This window comes from Pelophylax lessonae (assembly GCF_965119305.1).
Source record: "Pelophylax lessonae genome assembly, chromosome: 8".
Taxonomy (NCBI): Eukaryota; Metazoa; Chordata; class Amphibia; order Anura; family Ranidae; genus Pelophylax; species Pelophylax lessonae.
In genome coordinates this window covers 38260349-38282393 of record NC_138775.1, presented here as the reverse complement: position 1 = coordinate 38282393, position 22045 = coordinate 38260349, and the positions used below count along the sequence as shown (strand labels likewise).

At 45.3% G+C, this 22045-nt stretch overlaps 1 protein-coding gene across 2 annotated transcripts in view; it reads right to left on the bottom strand.

The window, feature by feature from the left end:
- PDZRN3 (PDZ domain containing ring finger 3) overlaps positions 1 to 22045 on the bottom strand; it is a 386786-nt gene that overhangs the window by 346044 nt on the left and 18697 nt on the right. The window contains exon 2 of one of the 2 annotated variants that reach the window (XM_082265835.1): positions 1923 to 2009. The exons of the other annotated variant lie outside the window; for it this stretch is intronic. Coding sequence (XP_082121961.1) covers positions 1923 to 2009 — 87 coding nt within the window. The remainder of the gene's footprint in view (positions 1 to 1922; positions 2010 to 22045) is intronic. 2 annotated transcript variants of the gene reach the window in all.

Below are 22045 nucleotides of genomic sequence, written 5' to 3'. Positions count from 1 at the left end.
TGGTCGGATGCATAGTGGTGCTAGCTGCTTCCTGTAGTATATAGATTTGAGTAACAGACGGTTCATACACAGGGATAGCGTGGAATTTTTTTTTCCACATTTACTCATATGTAAATGGTGTTCAAACCCCACATGTGAGGAATCGCTGCGATCGTTAAAGCGAGAGCAATAATTCTAGCCCTAGATCTCCTCTGTAACTCTAAACTGGTAACCTGTGGAGATTTTTAAAATGTTGCCTATGGAGATTTTTAAGTACCAATGTTTGTCGCCATTCCACGAGCGTTAAAGCATGACATGTTGGGTATCTATTTACTCTGCGTAACATTATTTTTCACATTATAGAAAAAAATTGGGCTAACTTTACTGTTTTCTTATTTTTTAATTAAAAAAAAGTGTATTTTTTTTTTAAAAAATTGCGTTTGTAAGACCGATATGTAAATACAGTGTGACATAAAGTATTGCAGCTATCTCAATTTAATTCTCTAGGGTCTCTGCTAAAGAAAAAAAAAAAAAAAAAGATATAAAAGTCTCAGAAATAGGCCTGGTCCTTAAGGCTACGTTCACATCTTGGCGTTGCTATTTACAGGCATTTTTATGGGCGTTTTTACAGGCGTTTTTGTGAAGGCGTTTTTAGGTTGACAAGTGACCAATGGAAAAAAATAAAAACGCCTGTAATCTGCCCAAAAAGAAGCTCATGTACTTTTTTGAGCGTTGGGCGTTTTGCTTAAAACAAATGTCAAAACGCTCAGATGTGAACAGGGGCCATTGAAATGAATAGGATTTGTCTTGTTGGGCGTTTTTTGAGCTGATCCTTAGAGCTGAAAAACGCCCAAAAATGACAAGATGTGAACGTAGCCTAAGTAGTTAAAGGGATCTTTTTGCTCTCAAGGATATATTCTGGATCTTTTTATTTATTTTTTATTTGGATTTGTTTGGATATTTTCTCACTTGTTCACTTTTTGTATTTGTGTTAATAACTTTATGATACTGTTTTTTTTTTGCACTTATTTATAGCACAACATAATGTTTTTTTCAACCCTGTCCACTGCCTAGTGCAGCTTAAAGTGGTTGTAAAGGCAGAAGGTTTTTTTTTAAAATTCATGCATTCTATGCATTAAGATAAAAATCCACCTGTGTACAGCAGCCCCCCTCAGCCCCCCTAATACTTACCTGAGCCCCATCTAGATCCAGCGATGTTGTAGGAGTGTCTTGGCTGAGACAGCAACGTGGTGCCATTGGCTCCTGCTGCTGTCAATCCAAGCCTGTCAGCCAATGAGGAGAGAAAGGGGCAGGGTCAGGCCGCTGTTCTGTGTCTGAATGGACACAAGGAGCTGCGGCTTGGCTCCGGTGCCCCCCATAGCAACATGCTTGCTGTGGGGGGCACTTAACAGGAGGGAGGGGCCAGGAGCACCGAAGAGGGACCCGAAAAGAGGGGGATCTGGGCTGCTCTGTGCAAAACCAACTGCACAGAGGAGGTAAGATGTATAACATGTTTGTTATTTTTAACTAAAAGAAAAAGGAGACTTTAGCATCACTTTGGGGGGTGTTAAAAACACAGGTCAACTGCAAATTCCATATTTCAATTTGACAGGCTATGATAGACTTATAATAAATCTATCCCAGCACTCACTTGCCTTCCCTGTCAGCGGCAGCAATGTTCTGAGCGAGTGCGCTGGCAGGCAGATCCCGCCAGGGTCATATACACAGAGGGACGACGTAGAGAATGGAGCTCTGTTATCGGCGGTGAATGCGGCTAAATAAAGCAATAGAAAATCTCCTGTGTTCTGCGGGTCCCTTTCCCCGACCATGAATAGCAGGCAGTCTCCCCCAGACACCAATGTTCCCTGTGTTTCCCCCGGCTTCAGACGCTCGCCCCCATTGCTCAACAGGAAAACGAAAACACATTTTAACAATTAACATACCACACATGACCGTCCACCAATAATATTAAATCCCAGCGATCCAGATTCTCGGTGGAGCACCAGAGTCAATGCGGTCGTCTCTTCTCCCTACAATGCACAGGTAAAAGAATTCAGCATGTCACACAGAGAGCCTTGTGTACGCTCAGCGAGCGGCGTTAAGCGCTGGGTAAATATACATGGCCAAGAAAGCAAATAATAAAACCAAGAAAAGCTCTTACCAGCCCTAGCTGAAATCCCACTCCTGCCATCAATAACAATCATTTTTACACGGAAAGAAGCATGTGTGGGTTATTAGTTACAGCAAAGTTCTCTTAAAGAGTACCTGTCATGTGTATAATGGTGGTCACCTGGGGAGCTGGATCAGTTCTTCACCAAAGTTCTCCTAAAGAGTATTTGTCATGTGTATAATGGTGGTCACCTGGGGAGCTGGATCAGTTCTTCACCAAAAATCTCTTAAAGAGTACCTGTCATGTATATAATGGTGGTCACCTGGGGAGATGGATCAGTTCTTCACCAAAAATCTCTTAAAGAGTACCTGTCATGTATATAATGGTGGTCACCTGGGGAGATGGATCAGTTTGTCACCAAAGTTCTCCTAAAGAGTATTTGTCATGTGTATAATGGTGGTCACCTAGGGAGATGGATCAGTTTGTCATCAAAGTTCTCTTAAAGAGTACCTGTCATGTATATAATGGTGATCACCTGGGGAGCTGGATCAGTTCTTCACCAAAGTTCTCCTAAAGAGTATTTGTCATGTGTATAATGGTGGTCACCTGGGGAGATGGATCAGTTTGTCACCAAAGTTCTCTTAAAGAGTACCTGTCATGTATATAATGGTGGTCACCCGGGGAGCTGGATCAGTTCTTCAGCAAAGTTCTCTTAAAGTGTACCTGTCATGTATATAATGGTAGTCACCTGGGGAGCTGGATCAGTTCTTCAGCAAGGTTTTCTTTTCAACATACAGGACTTTATTCTATAAACAATTCTAATGCTCACTGAAGGTATTTGATATCTCTCCTAGATGCCTTTCCTCCTGGAAGCGGTGTTTTGGCAGTAAACGCTTGACACTTTTAAACGTGTGAATGGGCTGAACTCACATTGCACTGAATCACATGTGAATTGCACAGGATGCAATGCCTTGTGCGATTCATAGGTGATTCTTAGTGTGAACCTTGGCTTACAAAAATGTTTAGGGTGGATAAATTGCAATGGTTTAAAAAAAAATCAGATTTTTAATTTTTTTTATTTACCACTTCAATACAGGGCCCTTTCACCCCCTTCCCGCCCAGGCCAATTTTCAGCTTTCAGCGCTGTCACACTTTCAATGCCAATTGCGCGGTCATGCTACACTGTACCCATATGAAATTTTTATCATTTTTTTCACACACATAGAGCTTTCTTTTGGTGGTATTTAATCACCACTGGGTTTGTTACTATAAAAAAAATAAAAAAATAAAAATACATTTTGAAAATAAGTAATTTTTCTCCTTCACTGATGTGTGCTGATGAGGCGGCACTGATGGGCTCTGATAGGCTGCACTGATTAGGTGGCACTTATGGCACTGATGAGGTGGCATTGATGAGGAGTTACTAATATGCCACACTGATGGGCACTGTCAGGCGGCACTGATGAGGACTGATGGGCAGCACTGATGAGCACTGATAGGCTGCACTAAAGGGTGGCACTGATGGGCACTGACGGGCGTCACTGATGGGCAGCACAGATGAGCAGGCACTGATGGGCACTGACTGGCAGCACTTCGGGCACTGATAGTGGGCACTGTTTTTTAACTTTTCTGTAATCAGGGCACTTATGATCAGTGCCCTAAATACCTGTCCTAGACTACCCTTTGAGGAGGAGCCGCTGATCGACTCTCCTCCCCACACACTCTGACAGTGTGAGGCGAGGAGAGCCGATAAATGGCACTTCTTCATTTACATGTGACCAGCTGTGATTGGACACAGCCGATCGCATGGGTAAAGAGCCACGTCATTGGCTCTTTACCAAGATCAGGGTCGTGCCGTGTCCTAGCAACACGGCGCGGCAACGATCGCACCCCTCCATACGACGTCCTCTCAGAACGAGAGCCGTACCACTCCGCCATCATTTGAAAGTAGGTGAGCGGTAAGTGGTTAAATCTGATTTTATTTATTTAAATCTGATTGCTTTTTTTTAAATTTCTAGTAAATTTATTTTAGTAAAATGCTTTTGGATTAAAAATATAACTAAAGAAAGTTTTCTATTTAAGATACATTAATAATTAAGTTTATTCAGCATGAAATGGAGCTTAGTTATGTAACATGATGGCTGTATATTCTGCAATATTTAAATGGTAAACTCATTAAATGAATCCAAGCTCTGCAAGCTGAGATAACATGCACTGCATTGATGCATTCACACAATTTCACACTACCAGGAAGAATGAATCCTTACATATAAAGAGCACCTGTCATTTCAGATCTATCATGGCAGCTCCTGTTTGCGGGCATCCATTCACCTGCTGCCGCCACGTCCCTCCGCTTGTTGTGTCACTGCCCCATCACCAGCCGTCCCATTAAAGTGAATGGGACTGTCGGTGAGCCAACAGCGGGTCAGAGGAGGAGCCGCTGCGGGACAGAGATGACAGTTGCTCTTCATCCGAAGATCCCTAAACTAAAGTTGACAAAAACAACAGCTAGTAAAGAAAGAAAAAATACTTGAAATAAAATCAAAAAAGGGTAGAAGGCTGAGACTGAAGCCCCAGCACAGGAAAGCCTGCTACTCCTAAGCTAGGCAAGATCAAACTGAGTTGGGAATGCTGGTGCAGGGAAGTATTGACTAAGGGGACAGCCTTTAGGGGTGTGTCTATGCTAAAAGCTTTTGTTATTAACAAATCTTCTGCCTAGCTACTCCTGCGGAGCAAAGGTCAATACCCATTGGTGAAGACTTGGGAAGGGGCGGCGACTGTCGGAGGACGTAAGAGAAATGATGTTTTAAATCGAGTTTTATGTGAGTGTATCTGAATAAAGTGTTACTTGCTTTTACTGTCACACTGACCCAGGCACTCTCTTTCTGCTATTTTTGATTTAAATCAAGCCTTTTTACTAGTGATTTAAAACATAATTTGATTTAAATCACATCCACCCTGCAAATGTTGGACACAGATCATCCCCTGCTACAGCCTCTCACCTTGTGACTTGCTACAAAGTTACAATGTACAGTCTAGGGGAGAAATGCTTCAGGCTCCATCCACACCTTAGCATACTGCGGCGACACCTGCTGCACCGTGCTTTTTTTGTGGCCAGTTTTTGTAGTGGCAACAATTCATTTCAATGGGCCTCACTCTGCTCCAAAAACGCGCGAAAGAAGCTCATACAAAAGATTTTGGCACAGGCGCGTTTGGCACTGCGATTTTTGCGTGTTTTGTTGCACAACAATCACATTTTAAAAATCGCACAGCGTTTGGGGTGCCATTAAGAAATAAGGGCATCACAAAATCGTCCTGTGTTTTGCTGCGATTACAGTACTCTCAGGTGTGAATGGAGCCTCATCCTGCCTGTAATAGATGGATATCACCTTAATAGAAGCAAAGTCCATTTTTAATAATAAAAAGGTAACAATGCGGGAGATTTTCTAAAACTGGGGCACTGAGAATCTGGTGCATCTCTGCATGGTAGCCAATCAGCTTCTAACTTTAGCTTGTTCAAATAAGCTTTGACAATAAAACCTGGAAGCTGATTGGTTTATATGCAGAATTGCACCAGATTTTGCACCCTCCAGTTTTGGTAAATAACCCCCCCCAATCTTACAATGTAAACTAATGCGACATGTCAGTAATGTATTAATGGAGACTTGCACATTTACTAAGATCCACTTTCAGTGCAGTAGCCAATCAGAATCCACTCTACTGACATCAGAGAAGTAAATCTGTGTTGCTACCCTCCAGCTAATGAGTATTACTCAGCCTACAGATATGGCCACCTCTGATACTTGTGGTAACTGGCCCAGGGCTTACCTATGGGAAACATATGTCAACATATATTAACCACTTGAGCTCCGGAAGGATTTACCCCCTTAATGACCAGGCCATTTTTTGTGATTCGGCCCTGCGTTATTTTAACTAGCAATTGCACAGTCGTGTGACGCTGTACCCAAATACAATTGATGTCCTTTTTTCCCCAGAAATTCTTTTGGTGGTATTTGATCACCTCTGTGGTTTTTAGATTTTGCGCTATAAACAAAAAAAGCGACAATTTCGGAAAAAAAAAAACGCCATATTTTTTACTTTCTGCTATAAAACATTCCCAATAAAAAAAATTTAAAAAATCAATTTTTTTTAATCAGTTTAAGCCAATTTGTATTCTGCTACATATTTTTGGTAAAAAAAAAATCCCAAAAAGCGTATTTTAATTGGTTTGCGCAAAAGTTATAACGTTTACAAACTACGGGATAGATTTTTGGACTATTTTTTTTTGTTATTAGTAATGGCAGCGATCAGCGATTTTTTGCGGGACTGCGACATTGCGGCGGACAGATCGGACACCTAACCGACATTTTTGACACTTTTTGGGGACCGGTGACATTAATACAGTAATCAGAGCTAAATAATATGCACTGTTAATGTATAAATGACACTGGCAGGAAGGGGTTAATATTGGGGGTGATCAAGGGGTTAATTGTATGCCTACTTGTGCTTGCTAACTGGGGGGGGGGGGAGAGGCTCTGTGACAGGCAAAGAGATATTGGTGAGCTTAGCTGAAACACACAATCTCTCTCTGCCTGTCTGACAGGAGAGCCGCCTGCTTTGTTTACATAGGCAGGAGGCTCTTCTGTCAGTGTCTCTGAAGAGCCCGGGAGGTCGGAGGCGATCAAGCCCGCTCCTCCCAAGCTCTTACCCACAGCGGTAGTGCGGCTCCGGTGGCGCACATGCGCCGCCAGGACCGCGTGCACATAATCATGTAGGTCTACGTGATTATGTGCAGACGATCCGCTCTGCTGCAGTAAATCTGAGTGGGGCGGTCGGCAAGTGGTTAAAGTGGTTGCAAAGCCTCAAAGTTTTTCACCTTAATGCACTCTATGCATTAAGATGAAAAACCTTCTGTGCTGCAGCTCCCCCCAGACCCCCCCCCTTTTTTTTTTTGCCTGAGCTCATCTGATCCAGCGATGTGCATGAGCGCAGCGGCTCCATCCTCTGTCTCTCTCCTCATTGGACAGATTGATAGCAGCAGGAGCTGTCAATCAAAAGCTGTGACACGGGAGTGGGGGGAGTCCCACTCTCTGTCAATGGGCGCAGTAGCGGGACTCAGGAGCGAGCCAACACAGGTGCCCCCATGGAAAGCGGCTTTCTGTGGGGCCACCAGATGAAGAGGAGGAGCCTGGAGTGCTGGCGGGAGACCCAAAAAAAAAAAAGAGGATCGGGGCTGCTCTGTGCAAAACCATTACACAGAGCAGGTAAGTATAACATGTTAGTTATTTTTATTTTTAAAAAGCGAGGGTTTAAAAATAAACTAAAATAAATTAAAATCAAATATGTAGCATACAAAAATAAGCAATAAAGAAAGATCATTAAAGAGGCTTTAAACCCAAAACCAAAAATGTAATATATTGCAGCTTATTAATCATTAGATGTGGTGGCTGCATTAGTTTTCTTTTTTAAGCTTTTTCCCTCCTCTGTTTTCACCTGGTGATCTGGCCAGTAACAGACCTCCTGTATTAGAGTACCCTTACTCTGGATGAAGGAGCACAGGGGGCACCTTTGGACAGCAGCATTGTCAGTCTGGTGGAAAGGGGGGGGGGGGCTTTAGATGAACTAACAGATTTTGATATACTAACAAATTGAAGCCAAACTCTAGATAGTGCTTCACAAGCAATTACAGCAGTTTTTTTTCCTTTTTGTAAAGATTTTTCATAAATAAATAAAAGCTGGTCATTGTAAGCACCCCTGTCAATAGTAAATGCTACCCTGTCCTGTAAATGCTACATTTGCAGGAGAGTTTGTTCTGTTGGAAAACAACAGTCTGGCTGGCAGGATCACCAGCTGAAAAAAATGGAAAAAAAAGCTTAAAGTGGAATTCCGGCCTCGGGGGTGAAATTTAGATAAAAATACCCCCGGGACAGTCAGGGCTAGTGCATTCCACAATGGATAGCCTCTGAACTGTCCCGGGTCGCACTTACCTGAAAGAAGAAATACTTACCTTTAAAATGTCTTCTCCAGCGCTGCCATCTCAGGTGTAGGCAGCTGAAGGCCAGAGCGTCCTCTTCTGCCTCCTCTTCGGTGACGTCGGAGTCCCAGAATGCACTGCACCGGCCCCGCTCGTCACTTCCGGTGCAGGCGTGGCATCCCTGCACAGCTTCTGGGCATGGTCAGAAGCTGTTTAGCAGGGATGACGCGCCTGCACCGGAAGTGACGAGCGGGGCCGGTGCAGGCGCATTGATTCCTAGGAGCGATGACGTTCAGCTCCCAGGAATCATGGCAAGCAGGAAGAGACGGCGCGGGCCGCGGCCACAGAGGGAGGAAGTGGAAGGAAGGTGAGTATATTTTCTTCAAAAACAAGGTAAGTGAACAAAAAAAAAAAAAAAATCAGGAGCATCCATTTCTTTTTCAGGTGACCCTCAGCAAGGGGATGGCCCAAAATCGATTTTGAGGCCGGAACTCCGCTTTAAAGGAGTTGTAAAGTCAGGAAGGTTTTTGTTACCTTATTGCATTCTGTGCATTAAGATAAAAAGCCTTCTGTGTGGTGTAGTAGCCCCCCCCCCCAGCACCCCCTAATACTTACCTGAGCCCCCTCTCTATGTCCAATGTCCAACGAGTCCCTCGGCCGTCTGGGACTCTCCCTCCTGATTGGCTGAGATACAGCCGCAGCGTCATTGGCTCCCATGGCTGTCAATCAAAGTCAGTGAGCCAATTTAAGAGGGGGGGGGGGCAAACAGCAGCTCTGAATGGACACATGGTGCAGCAGCTCGGCTCGGGTACCCCCATAGCAAGTTGCTTGCTGTGGGGGCACTGGATAGGAGGGAGGGGCCAGGAGCAAGAATGGGGGGCCCGAGAAGAGGAGGATCCGGGCTGCTCTGTGCAAAACCACTGCATCGAGGAGGTAAATATAATATGTTTCTTAAAACGAGACTTTACATTCACTTTAACCACTTAAGAACTGGAGGATTTGGCTGCTCAATGACCAGGCCCTATTTTGCGATTCGGCACTGTGTTACTTTAAGGGACAATTGCGCGGTCGAGCGACGCTGTACCCAAACGAAATTTACATCCTTTTTTTCCCACAAATTGAGCTTTCTTTTGGTGGTATGTGACCACCTGTGCGATTTTTATTTTTTGCGCTATAAACAAAAAAATAGTGACAATTTTGAAAAAAATACAATATTTTTCAAATTTTTTTATATGAAATTCTCAAAAAAAATGTAAAAATCTAAATTTTTTTAACATTTTAGGCCAAAAAAAATCGCAATAAGCATATTTTAATTGGTGTGCGCAAAAGTTATTGCGTTTACTAACTACGGGAAAGATTTATGTAATTTTTATTGTTTTTTTATTTTACTAGTAATGGCGGCGATCTGGGATTTTTTTTTTTTTGAGGGACTGCGACATTTCGGCGGACAGATCTGACCCCTAACTGACGTTTTTCAACACTTTTGGGGGTACCAGTGACATTACTACAGTAATCAGTGCTAAAAATATGCACTGTTACTGTAAAAATGACACTGGCAGAGAAGGGGTTAACATTACTGGTGATCAGTGGGTTAAATGTGTCCCTAGGGGCGTGATTCTAACTGTCAATGGGCGTGGCTTGTGAAGTATTCACAGAGACATACGATCCTATATAGCAGGATCACATAGCCCCTGTGCTTACTTCAGGGAGAATGACAGACGGCTGTGTTTACATCAGCCGTCTGTCCTTCTTTCTCTGCTGTGGGAGATCGCGAGTGGCCGGCGGCCATCAGAGCCAACGGTCACACGCGCTGGCTCCCCAGCGAATGAGCGGGGGCAGTAGCGCGCCGCCGGCGGCACGCGCTCGCCCCCTAGAGTCTCCTGAGCGAGCGACGTAACATAACGTTGCTTTGCCCAGGAGCGGCTGCCTGCCGCACTAAAACTGCGGCGAGCGGTCGTTATGTGGTTAAAAAAGAAAACAAATGCAGCCATCACATCTAAGAATTGGTAAGCTGCTATATAATAAATGTTTGCTTTTGAGTTTAAATCCTGCTTTAACATGACAAACATGTGCAGCAATTTAAGGCAAAGGATTTGGGAAAGGTCACAGCAATCAGCAAATGTTATTTATAAAGTAAAGTACGGCCCCAAGTAGGAAGTCGGTAAAATACATTGCAGTCTTCCATAAAGTTTTTGGAGGTTCTGATCAATGTTCCTGTTTCTATAAGAAAAGGGAGCAACTGGGTCTATTTACTAAAGGCAAATAGACTGTGCACTCTGCAAGTACAGAGCTTACTAAACAAGGTAAATCTGACTTCCAATATCCAATCATGTTCAAGCAAAAATGCTGTTTCTTTTATTTTCCTTGCACGTGATTGGGTATTCTTTGCAAAGTGAAGCTTCACCTTTTTTTTACTAAGCTCTGGTGCAACTGCACTTTGCAAAGTGCACCGTCAATTTGCCTTTAGTAAATCAACCCCACCGTTCCAAGAGCTGGAAATGACAGTCACTGCGGATAGAGAACCTCAGCCAGCACTTCCATAATGGACGGATACAGATAGGGCCCATCTACAGCATTCCAGGGTCCAATCATTTCCCTGCGGCCCCCCTGTGGCAGAGCCAGATTTTGATCTAAGCCTCTGCAAAGGGACTGCAAGGGTTAAGGACAAAAATATCCCCCGCAGCTCATCTGCTATAAAGCAAGGAATGAGTAAACACAGTCTGTGTCCACAGCCAGCCAATGTGCTGCACTCACAGCTGTCAGCCGAAAAAACCCAACGCTCCGACATGCCAGAGGACAACTCGGGAGACAAACACAAGACTGGCTTAAAGTAAACCTGTGAAGAGAGAAGAATGGGAGCTGCCATTACTGGATTGCTGTGAAAAGTGCAGGCTGCGTGGTCATCCTGGTGCCGACTGCACTACCTAATGTGTCTGTAATGGCTTGTATAAGCTAGTGTCGCCCTCTGAAGAGTGATCTGTGGTGGATCACTTTTCAGAGGGATTTTGGCAGGTGGTGGGGAGGCATTATGTTTCCTTCTTGCCGTCGGTTTTAACCCTTAGCAACCTGCACCACTGTGCTGCAACCAGGTGCATTGCGTGTGGTTGCAATGTAGCTCCATTCACTTGAATGGGTCACATTCAGTGGGAGATAATGCTCGTTGGAAGCAACCGAGGGGTTAATGCTTGCTATGGCATGTGTACACACTTATCCAATCTCTTCACAGCTTTAGGCCCTTTTCACACACGGTAGTCCATCGGCGGACTCCGTTTTTCTCAGCGGGGGATCGATCCGCCGATCCCCCGCTGAGCAGGCGGATGGCAGCTCCGTCTCTGCGCTGTGTGCGGAGACAGAGCTGTCAGGTCCCCATTCTTCTCTATGGGGAAATCGGATGGGAACGGACCATCTGTCCATTCTCATCTGATCCGATCCGCCATACGGATGGAAAATAGGGTTTCCATCCATGCGGATTTGACAGATCGGATCGGATGTCAGCGGACGGAATTATACCCTCCCTGTTGCTTTCGGTGGGTGTAGCTTTCGGAGGGGGGGGTTCTATGGGTTTAAGCAAAACAGTGAAGAGGAGATGCAAAGCCTCATTGCCTGTCAAATGCTCCCTGAATGTGGATCGCTCTTCAGAGATCAAAGCACATGTCAATGAGCGCTTACTGCATTCCCATACACTGTGCTGACCTGCAATGCACAACTGCTGGGGTGCCATTCATAATGGATGGGCACAGTTTTGCCCCAAAATGCTTAAATTAGCACAATGGTGAGAAAAGGCCCTTGGTGCCGGGTCACACCAGAATTGCACTGCGCTCTGCAGTTCTGTGTAATTTCTCTGCAATTTTCATTCCATTCATTTAAATGGACATGAATCGCACTGAATTGCACCAAAAGTAGTGCATGCACTACTTAAAAAATGCATCATAATCAGATCACATTACCATGCAATCTTGTACATGCAAACACACTACATCTGAGGTGTCATTAGGATTACATTGACACCCGCAGCAGATCGCACATTGTGTGTTGTGTGGGAAACGCGGATTTCCCGCACTGCGTTCTGATGTGAACAGGCTTTAATTCCAGCCATTTTTTTTACATTTTGGAGAAGGTTAAAATTCCCATTAGGTTTTTTTTTCAGTCCATGACTCCAATGACACCTGTCCATAATGCCTGTTCCTGTGACACCAGTACAAAACATAGGGGTGGGGTTGTCACCGGAACAGGAAGGTACAAACCGTAATAAAAACTTTGTCAGAGTTTATATTAGCTCCCCGCCGTACTAAATATGTGCTTTTGTCTTTGTTTGTATCTCCATCGAAGAGAATTCCCACCACTTCCTGTTCTGACAGGAAGTGAGGAAAAAATCCCCCCAATATGGACACAGATGGGAATACAAATCAGTCAGAATTCTTACAGCCCCCCTCCTCCTGCTCTACTAAAAGGATCATTATTGTTTGTTCCTTTGTTGTAGAGACTTTCCCTCACTTCCTGTCCCCTGGGACAAAGAGACGGGAAATATGAGGAAATCTGCTACTTGGGGACACAGACAGTAATAATAAATACCTCACAGAGGTTCTAATACTACTCTATCCAAAGGTATAATCAAATTCTGACTGGAAACTGGCCTTTAATAAATATATTTTGAGGAAAAGAAAGCTATTCAGGTTCTATCAATGTGTATTAAAACAAAACAAGATGGCCGCCTAGATGAAGCCCGGCCAAATGACTCTGCACTTTCCGCACTGACATTCGTTATGGAAGCCATGCAGCTGTTTTGAAGTGTCCGTGTTCAGATAATTCTCTGACTTGGCACGGATCGCTGTGGTAATCGCGTGATCAACAACACACTTTAGTAAATTATCTCCTTTAGTGGTTTCTTAGTCACACAAACCGTCCATGTGGCTTTGCCTGGCAAGTCCTTTGCGGCATTCCACGGATACGGTCCAACGTGCTCGCTGCGGGGGAGCGTCTGACAGAACTGCATTGCCCATAGCAACCCGATTTCCCTTCTATTCCCCTGCTGATGCACAATCAGGAAGAGATGGCTGGTTGCTATGGGCAACACAGGCGGCTGTCTCATGGTCCATTCACACTTGTCTTAGACTGTATTCCCACTTGTGCGACTTGTCATGCGACTTGGGACACTAAAGTCACATGACAAGTCACTTCCTATGTTTTTCAATTGCAGCCGTTCAAATATGTGTGACTTAACCACTTCTGCTCCGGAAGGCCAGGCCATTTTTTGTGATACGGCACTGCGTTACTTTAACTGACAATTGCGCGGTCGCGCAGCGCTGAGCCAAAATAAAATTGACGTCCTTTTTTTCACACAAATAGAGCTTTCTTTTGGTAGTATTTGATCACCTCTGCGATTTTTTTTTTTTTTTTTTTGCGCTATAAACAAAAATAGAGCGATAATTCTGAAAAAAAAAAAAAACAATATTTTTTCACATTCTGCTATTTAACATTATCAAAAAAAAAAAAACATTTAAAATCAGAATTTTTTAACATTTTAGGCCAATTTGTTTCTGCTACATATTTTTGGTAAAAAAAAAATTGTAATAAGCGTATTTTAAATGGTTTGCGCAAAAATTATCGCGTCTACTAACTATGGGAAAGATTTATGTCATTTTTATTGTTTTTTTTCATTCTGAGATGCGGGAACGCTCGAATATACAGCGTGTTCCCACATCGCATCCGCACCCCTGGCAGTTCACAGTGCCATATGCAATACGCTGGGGGTGTCAATTAAAAGTTGATGACACCCCCAGATCAGATCGCATATTGCAGTGCGATCTGAAAGTTCGCACAGAATTGGATCGCACTAGCGTGAACCACCATGCGATCCGATTCTGCTGCGGACCAAAAAAGGGTCTTGTGCGAGTTGGGTGCGATTGCGGTGCAAATTTAGCCATACAAACTGTATGGCTGAATTTGCACCGCACAGAGATCGCATGCATTTCTAGGAGCAGTGAGGTCCGAATTACATGCGATCTGTGATCGCAGAAATGTGAACCGGCGCTTCTCCTCTCCTGAACGCACAAGTGATGCTTTTTATTTTGTCTATAAACACCCCTGCCTCTATTGGTGGGTTTAGTTCCACTTTATTAAACAATCCATTTCATTTATATCAGGCAGATTGTAAGCTGTGTGGCTCGCTTGTACGGTCAGCTTGGTGAGTAGATATTATTGGGGAATATGGTATCCCAGCTTGATAAGAACCATGTTTTCTTTGTGGAATGTGGTCAGTCCCAGAGCCCCGTCCTGGAGAAACAATCAGGGTGACAAATTAGGTATCCCTGACAGCTGGGGTTCTGTGTGTGTAAAAGATCTGAGGACAAAAATGCTAATGTATGTGGGGGCCCTACTACCTGGAAAAACACAGGACGACATTCATTTCATGGGGGGACAGGTCCATCCATAGAAGAATGCGTAAAGACTCCCCACACATCATTTTACTGTAGAAGTGCCATGAGAAAGCAGACATGTTGTTAGAAGGGCTTGTTCATGCTGCAATTTTTATTTTTTTATTTTTCTTGTCCCCTGCCAAGCACCTTACAAATGCCTAGTAGGGCCTGATCCTTTTCTGCTGCAGTTTCACTTTCACTTACAAGTTTCCATGCCCACTCACAGTGTGAGCCCCGGTGTAACGTTAAAAAACCCTACCCAGTGAAAATTCCCTACCCTCGTCACTTCCTGTGAGGGTACGTCATTCAACAGCTGAGCCGCTTTCCAGTGCGCATTCTCACAGCCGCGGCGGCTAGGGAATTTTCATGGGGTAGTGTTTTTTAACCTTACACCGCGTCATTTATCAGCTGTTGCAGCGCGTCCCACTGCGCATGCCCAGCCGCTAAATTAAATCATCTCGAAGACTTCCCTCATCAGCAGGTGCGGCGTCCCAAATGAGTGACTGTTACGTTCTAAAACACTGTAGCCATGATTTGTATTTTCATAGACCCGCTGCCGATTAAATTTTCTTGGAGCAGAGATGAGGGAAGTCTGACGGGTTGGAGCCGAGATGATTTCGTGCGGCAACAGCTGATGAATGAGGCGGGGTTCCGTGAAGAAACACTACCCCGTGAAAATTCCCTACCCTCCGCAGCTGTGTGCATGCGCACTGCCAAGCGGCTCAGCTGATGTATGACGTACCCTCACCGGAAGTGACGAGGGTAGGGAATTTTCACGGGTAGGGTTTTTTCACGGAACACTGGTTCACATCAGTGCAATGACAGACATCGCATATGATTCGGAGTAGTGATCGACCGATATCGGTTTTTGGTTGATGATACCGATATTTTGGCCAATGCATATCGGTATCGGCCGATATTGGCCAATATTTTCGTACATTTAGAAAAAAAAAAATTTTTATCTTTAGCACTTGACAGGTACTCTTGTGGAGGGATCTGGGGGTCTAAAAGACCCCAAACCCCTCCTCTGTACTTAAAAGCATTCAAAATGCCAAGTTTGGCTGTTTTGATTGCTGTCATTTTTTTTAATCTGGCGCCAGTACCCGGAAGTGATGTCATGACATCACTTCCGGCCGGGTTTTACATGGAGACTCGATCAGAGCCGAATGCGGCTTTGATCGGGTCTTCGGCGGCCATGCAGGCTGGTTGCCCAGGTATCCCAGTGGGACGGGAGACCCGGGTGAGCCCCGGAAGGTGGCAGGAGAGGGGTACGTCCCCTCCCGCTCCTTGTAATGACAGCCGAGTGGCTTCTCAGCCGCATCGGTTGTCATTACAAGACAGTCGACCGTCAGCTATGGACGCCGGTACCGGGGTGATGACTCTAGCTGCAGGCATCACTCTGGTACAAGCACTTTCCGAAATATCGGCAATATCAGTAACCTCAGGGGATATATCGGGGAAAGTGCATATCGGCTTGGATAATATCTGCTGCCGTGGCATGTGTATACCCATGTCTGCTGCCTTTACAGCTTCAGGGTGAGTGGTTGGGGGGCATCTCAATAGGACTGACTGCTGACTATTGAAATAAATGAGGATCTGCTATCCTGAGGTTGTTGTGTGCACCAAACGCAGTGCAATAACTCTTATCTACATAAGCTTAAAGCTTCTTGAAGTGACGTAGACATCCATATTGTATATGTGGTTCTGCCCTGAACGGGGTTGTAGTTGATGTAAATCTGGGGTAATGATTGCGCCCCCAGGGCACATTAGCTGAGTATATAGTGAGGATGAGAAGTCCTGTCCCAGCTGTGCGCAATGTCTGATGGAAAAGGCCAGGCACTGCCCATCAAAGAATAATTGCTAAAATAAGGAGTGTTGGCTTTGGCACGCGGGCAGCGGGCAGGGCAGGGCAGGAGAAAGATGAATTTCATGTCCCCGGGAAATCTTGGTTTTCCTCCCTCTGATGGGAACAATGCCGCAATGTATAGCAGTGGAACGGATTCTGAAAAGCACAGCTGCTCGCTGAGATACCGACCGCTTACAGCTCCACCGCACAAAGCGGCATGTATGTGCGTCTGCGGGGGGCGCCATCCTACAGAAACACAGACTGTGCAGGTAAAACATACATGATTCTTTAGGGAAAACCAGCCATATATAAAGCCGAACTCTGGGCAATACATATAATATATAATATAATATATTACCAAAAGTATTGGGACGCCTGCCTTTGCACGCACATCAAGGTTTAGGGGTGCGTCTATGGGAATGTTTGACCATTCTTTCAGAAATGCATTTGTGAGGTCAGGCACTGATGCTGGACAAGAAGGCCTGGCTCGCAGTCTCTGCTCTAATTCATCCCAAAGGTGTTCTATCAGGTTGAGGTCAGAACTCTGTGCAGGCCAGTAAAGTTCCTCCACCCCAAACTCGCTCATCCATGTCTTTATGGACCTTACATTGTGCACTGGTGCGCAGTCATGTTGGAACAGGAAGGGGCCATCCCCAAACTGTTCCCACAAAGTTGGGAGCATGAAATTATCCAAAATGTCTTGGTATGCTGACGCCTTAAGAGTTCCCTTCACTGGAACTAAGGGGCCAAGTCCAACCCCTGAAAAACAACCCCACACCATAATCCCCCCTCCACCAAATGATTTGGACCAGTACACAAAGCAAGCAAGGTCCATAAAGACATGGATGAGCGAGTTTGGGGTGGAGGAACTTGACTGGCCTGCACAGAGTCCTGACCTCAACCCGATAGAGCACCTTTGGGATAAATTAGAACGGAGACTGCGAGCCAGGCCTTCTTGTCCAACATCAGTCCCTGACCTCACAAATGCGCTTCTGGAATAATGTTCAAACATTCCCATAGAGAGCAGCACTGCAACATTGCGGTGGACAGATCGGACCCCTAACTGACATTTTTGACACTTTTGGGGGGGACCAGTGACATTACTACAGTAATCAGTGCTATAAATATACACTGTTACTGTAATAATGACACTGGCAGGGAAGGGGTTAACCCTGTGGGTGATCAAGGGGTTAAATGTGAGCCTAGGGGAGTGATTCTAACTGTGGGGGAGTTGGGTTTGAGAGATGACCATAGAGACCTGTGATCCTATATAGCAGGATCGCATGGTCTCTGTGATCATCTCAGGGAGAAGGATGGACGGCTGTGTTTACATCAGCCATCCGTCCTTCTCTGTCAGTGGGGAGAGATCGCGAGGGGCCTGCAGCCATCGGAGCCATCTGACACTTGCGCCAGCTTTTCCGCTGACAAGCGGGGACGGGAGCACGCCGGCTGCGGCGCCCGCTCGCCCCCTAGCTCCTCCCGGGCGAGCGCCGTACATGTACGGGACTTTGCCTGGGAAAGCCAGCCTGCCGCAGTACATCTGTGGCGGCTGGACGCAAAGTGGTTAAAGAATATGTAAACCCAACATTTCATATTCCTGATATGTGCCTGCTACCATGTACTTGTATGAGAAAGTATCCTGTTTTCTTTGTATTGCTTTCTTTGTGTAAAATCCCTGGTGATCCTGCCAGTCTCTCTGCTTTCCTAGTAAAAAAAACTGACCACACAAGGCATGAAAGCATGGCGTGGTCAGTTCTCTGTCTGTGCTGGGAACTCAGCCTGCTCTCCTCCAATGAACAGACATGTGCTGACACACACACACACACACACACAAACACACACACTTACACACACACACAGCCATTGACTGGGAAGACCAGTTTGCTGCTGTTTCTCCTCCCCCAGCTCTCTAAGCTCCCTATGCAGCTGAGAACAGAGGGAATGTAATCACTTTTAAAAAAGGGGGGAAAGGTATTTATAATGTTTTTTTATATCTATACACAAATATTTTGCCTTTCATTACTATTTTAAACTAAATGGGTTGTTTTACAAGGCGAGAGTTCACATATACTACCACTTAAGCCCCGGAAGATTTTACCCCCTTCCTGACCAGGCCCTATTTTGCGATTCAGGACTGTGTGACTTTAATGGATAATTGCGCGGTCGTGCGACGCTGTACCTAAACGAATTTGACGTCCTTTTTTTCCCACAAACAGAGCTTTCTTTTGGTGGTATTTGATCACCTGTGCGATTTTTTGATCATGCGCTATAAACAAAAAAAGAGCGACAATTTTGCAAAAATAACAATATTTTTCAAATTTTTTTATATGAAATTCCCCAAAAAAATGTAAAAATCAAAATTTTTTAACATTTTTGGCCAATTTGTTTTCTGCTACATATGTTTGGTAAAAAAAATCGCAATAAGTGTATTTTGATTGGTTTGCGCAAAAGTTATTGCGTTTACTAACTAAGGGAAAGATTTTTGCCATTTTTGTTGTTTTTTTTTTTTTAACGAGTAATGGCGGTGATCTGCAATTTTTTTTTTGCGGGACTGCGACATTGCGGCGGACAGATCGGACCCTTGACTGACATTTTTGACTTTTGGGGGTACCAGTGACATTTCTACAGTAATCAGTGCTATACATATGCACTGTTACTGTAAAAATGACACTGGCAGGGAAGGGGTTAACTTTATTGGGGAAGGAGGGGCTAAGTGTGTCCCTAGGGGTGTGCTTCTTACTGTGCAGGGATGTGACTTTTCATGTAACAGCAGAGATCTACGGTCCTACATAGCAGGACCGTATGATCTCTGCTGTTACACAAGGGAGAATGACAGGCGGCTTTGTTTACATTAGCCGCCTGCCTTTCTCCCTCTGTAATTGACTATCTCGAGTGACCGACGGACATCGGGTCCCCGGATCACTCGCGCTGAGGTGTCCGTGATCGAGCGGGGGCAGGAGAGCGCCTCCGGCGGCGCGCGCTCGCCCCCTATTGGCTCACAGGCTAGTGACGTACCGGTACGTCACTTTGCCTGCACGGTACATATACTTTGCCGCAAGTACATATACTGCGGCGGTCGGCAAGCGATTAAGATGATCTGAACCTAAAGTAAGGGCATACAGCGCAATTTTTTTTTTCCCTGCAACCTGTGAAATTTGCACGATCCCCCCATCAACACAGACGGTGCTGACAGGGGAATCTCTCCTGCCAAGACATTGTATTCTCCCGGCAGGGGAAGCCGTCCCTGCCAGAAGAAGTCACAGATTTAGCGCTATAGCAGCCGCTAGCGATAATCGCAGGCTGGTTGTACCCAAGATGATTGATTGATCAACTTGGTACATTCAGCCTGTCCACACACGGTTTGAATCTTGGCCGGCTGATAATGAACCGGCTGAGATTCGAACCATCTATGGAAGGCTAAACACAATTAAAGCCCAAAGTCAGTTGAGTGACTCAGTAAGTGGTAAGGCAGGGATCAAAATGACAGTTCTAAAAAATGGCAGTTCCCACCGTTCTACCCTGACATGTCCCTAATAAAAAGGAAAAAACGGACTGGTCTCTACAAGCCTTTGCCTTTCCTCCGTTGGACCCTTTCAGGGATGGGGCCCTCCGCTCCAGGCATCTGCTGGAAGTATGACTCAGCTCGGCCCATACCTCCACTGCAAGTCTAAGCCTTAACCCTTTCCATAACACAAGTCCCAGAAAATCAGCATGGGTTGACAAAGGGATTGGGAAGAGTGTGACAAATGCCACTCCGAGTGCTAGTTATCTCTTCATGGCACCCCATAAATCCACAAGAAACTCAGCTCTCTCCTTCCCCATTTTTATGTCTGCATTGAGTGGTGCCAGTCACACGGGGAGCTGCGTGCTAAGGAGCTCAGTATCCTTTTTTGGAAGATGGGAAGAAAAAAAAAAAAAAAAGTTTGTGTCGTTATAAGAGCAAACAGATGCTGTGGTAGGTTCCATTGCGAAAATAGGAGAAATATATTAACCACTTGCCTACTGGGCACTTTCACCCCCTTCCTGCCCAGGCCAATTTAGAGCTTTAAGAGCTGTTGCACCGTGAATGACAATTGTCATGTAACACTGTACCTAAACTACATTTTTAATATTCTTTCAAGACACATAGAGCTTTCTTTTGGTGGTATTTAATCACCTCTGGTTTTTTATTTTTTGCTAAACAAACTAAAAAAAGTCCGAACATTTTGAAAATAAAAAAATAAATTTTCTTAGTTTCTGTTATAAACTTTTGTAATTAAGGGCTCTTTCGCACGGGCGTTCCGTATGTCCGTTTTTCATCCCATCCGTTTGCGGATGAAAAACGGACATAATGTATCTCTATGTAAATACGGATGTCAGCGGATGATCATCGACAGTATCCTCATTATATCCAGGATACTGTCGAAAGTACTATACTAACAATCCGAAAATCGGCAGATCGTTCGTTGGACGAAATCTTACTTCCGATTTTCGTATCGGGTGTACGGGCGTTTAACATGGATACACACCATACAACTTTTGTTGGTAGATTTCCATTAGATTTACCTTCAACTATGAAGTGCAAGGGCCGGCCTGACTGCATACAAATTGTAAGTGTTTAGGTGTGACCTCATATTATACGGTTTTGGTTTATCTAAAGGAAAAAGTCTAAAGAAAGTTATATAGTGTGTATCCAGGTTTAGAGTTCAGCTTTAGGAATCCATACCATAGACAATTCCTCTTCTTCTTTATAAGGATTATATTGATCTCTGTCTATAAATCATGACTCAGCCGAAAGTCTGCTGGGTGTTGTAGTTCTCTTGTATCCACCCAGCTGCACCATGCCTCCAGCTGCCTGTAACCTAAACCCCGGCCTTCTAAGATCTCCCCGCCAGCGTTTGTGGACTTTAAATAGCTCGGCTCTTCAGAGGAGGACGACTCTCCTGTTGATGGAATTGGATGGTGTGTATTGCATTGTCCTCTGGCAGGCGAGGTGTTAATTTTCCTTGTATTCCGTGTTGTTATTATAAGCCTGGCCTTTGACATGACTTTATAAAGCAGACATTGTCTCCTTCCTCCCGGGGAACTCGCTGTAAATATTTGTCCCATACCCCAGAGCCCTGCGCCCGCCGGGCCCAGCCCACAGCTGACAGACATGTCTGGGGGGGGCAGAGAAAATGTCTTCTCACATCATTCCAACCACTTCTCCAGATTTATGGGGCAGGAAGAATAAGGAGGCCTCCAATCATAAAACACCCCTTTATGAGGAGAGTCACCGGCCTCATCATACGGTGTCACCGGCCCCATCATACGGTGTCACCGACCCATCACATGGTGTCACCGGCCCCATCACACATTGTCACCAGCCCCATTACACAATGTCACCGGCCCCATTACACAATGTCACCAGCCCCATCACACGGTGTCACCGGCCCCATCACACATTGTCACCGACCCCATCACACAATGTCACCGGCCCCATCACACGGTGTCACCGACCCCGTCACACGGTGTCACCGGCCCCATCACACGGTGTCACCGGCCCCATCACACGGTGTCACCGGCCCCATCACATGGTGTCACCGGCTCCATCACACATTGTCACCGGCCCCATTACACAATGTCACCGGCCCCATCACACGGTGTCACCGGCCCCATCACACATTGTCACCAGCCCCATCACACGGTGTCACCGGCCCCATCACACGGTGTCACCGGCTCCATCAGACATTGTCACCGGC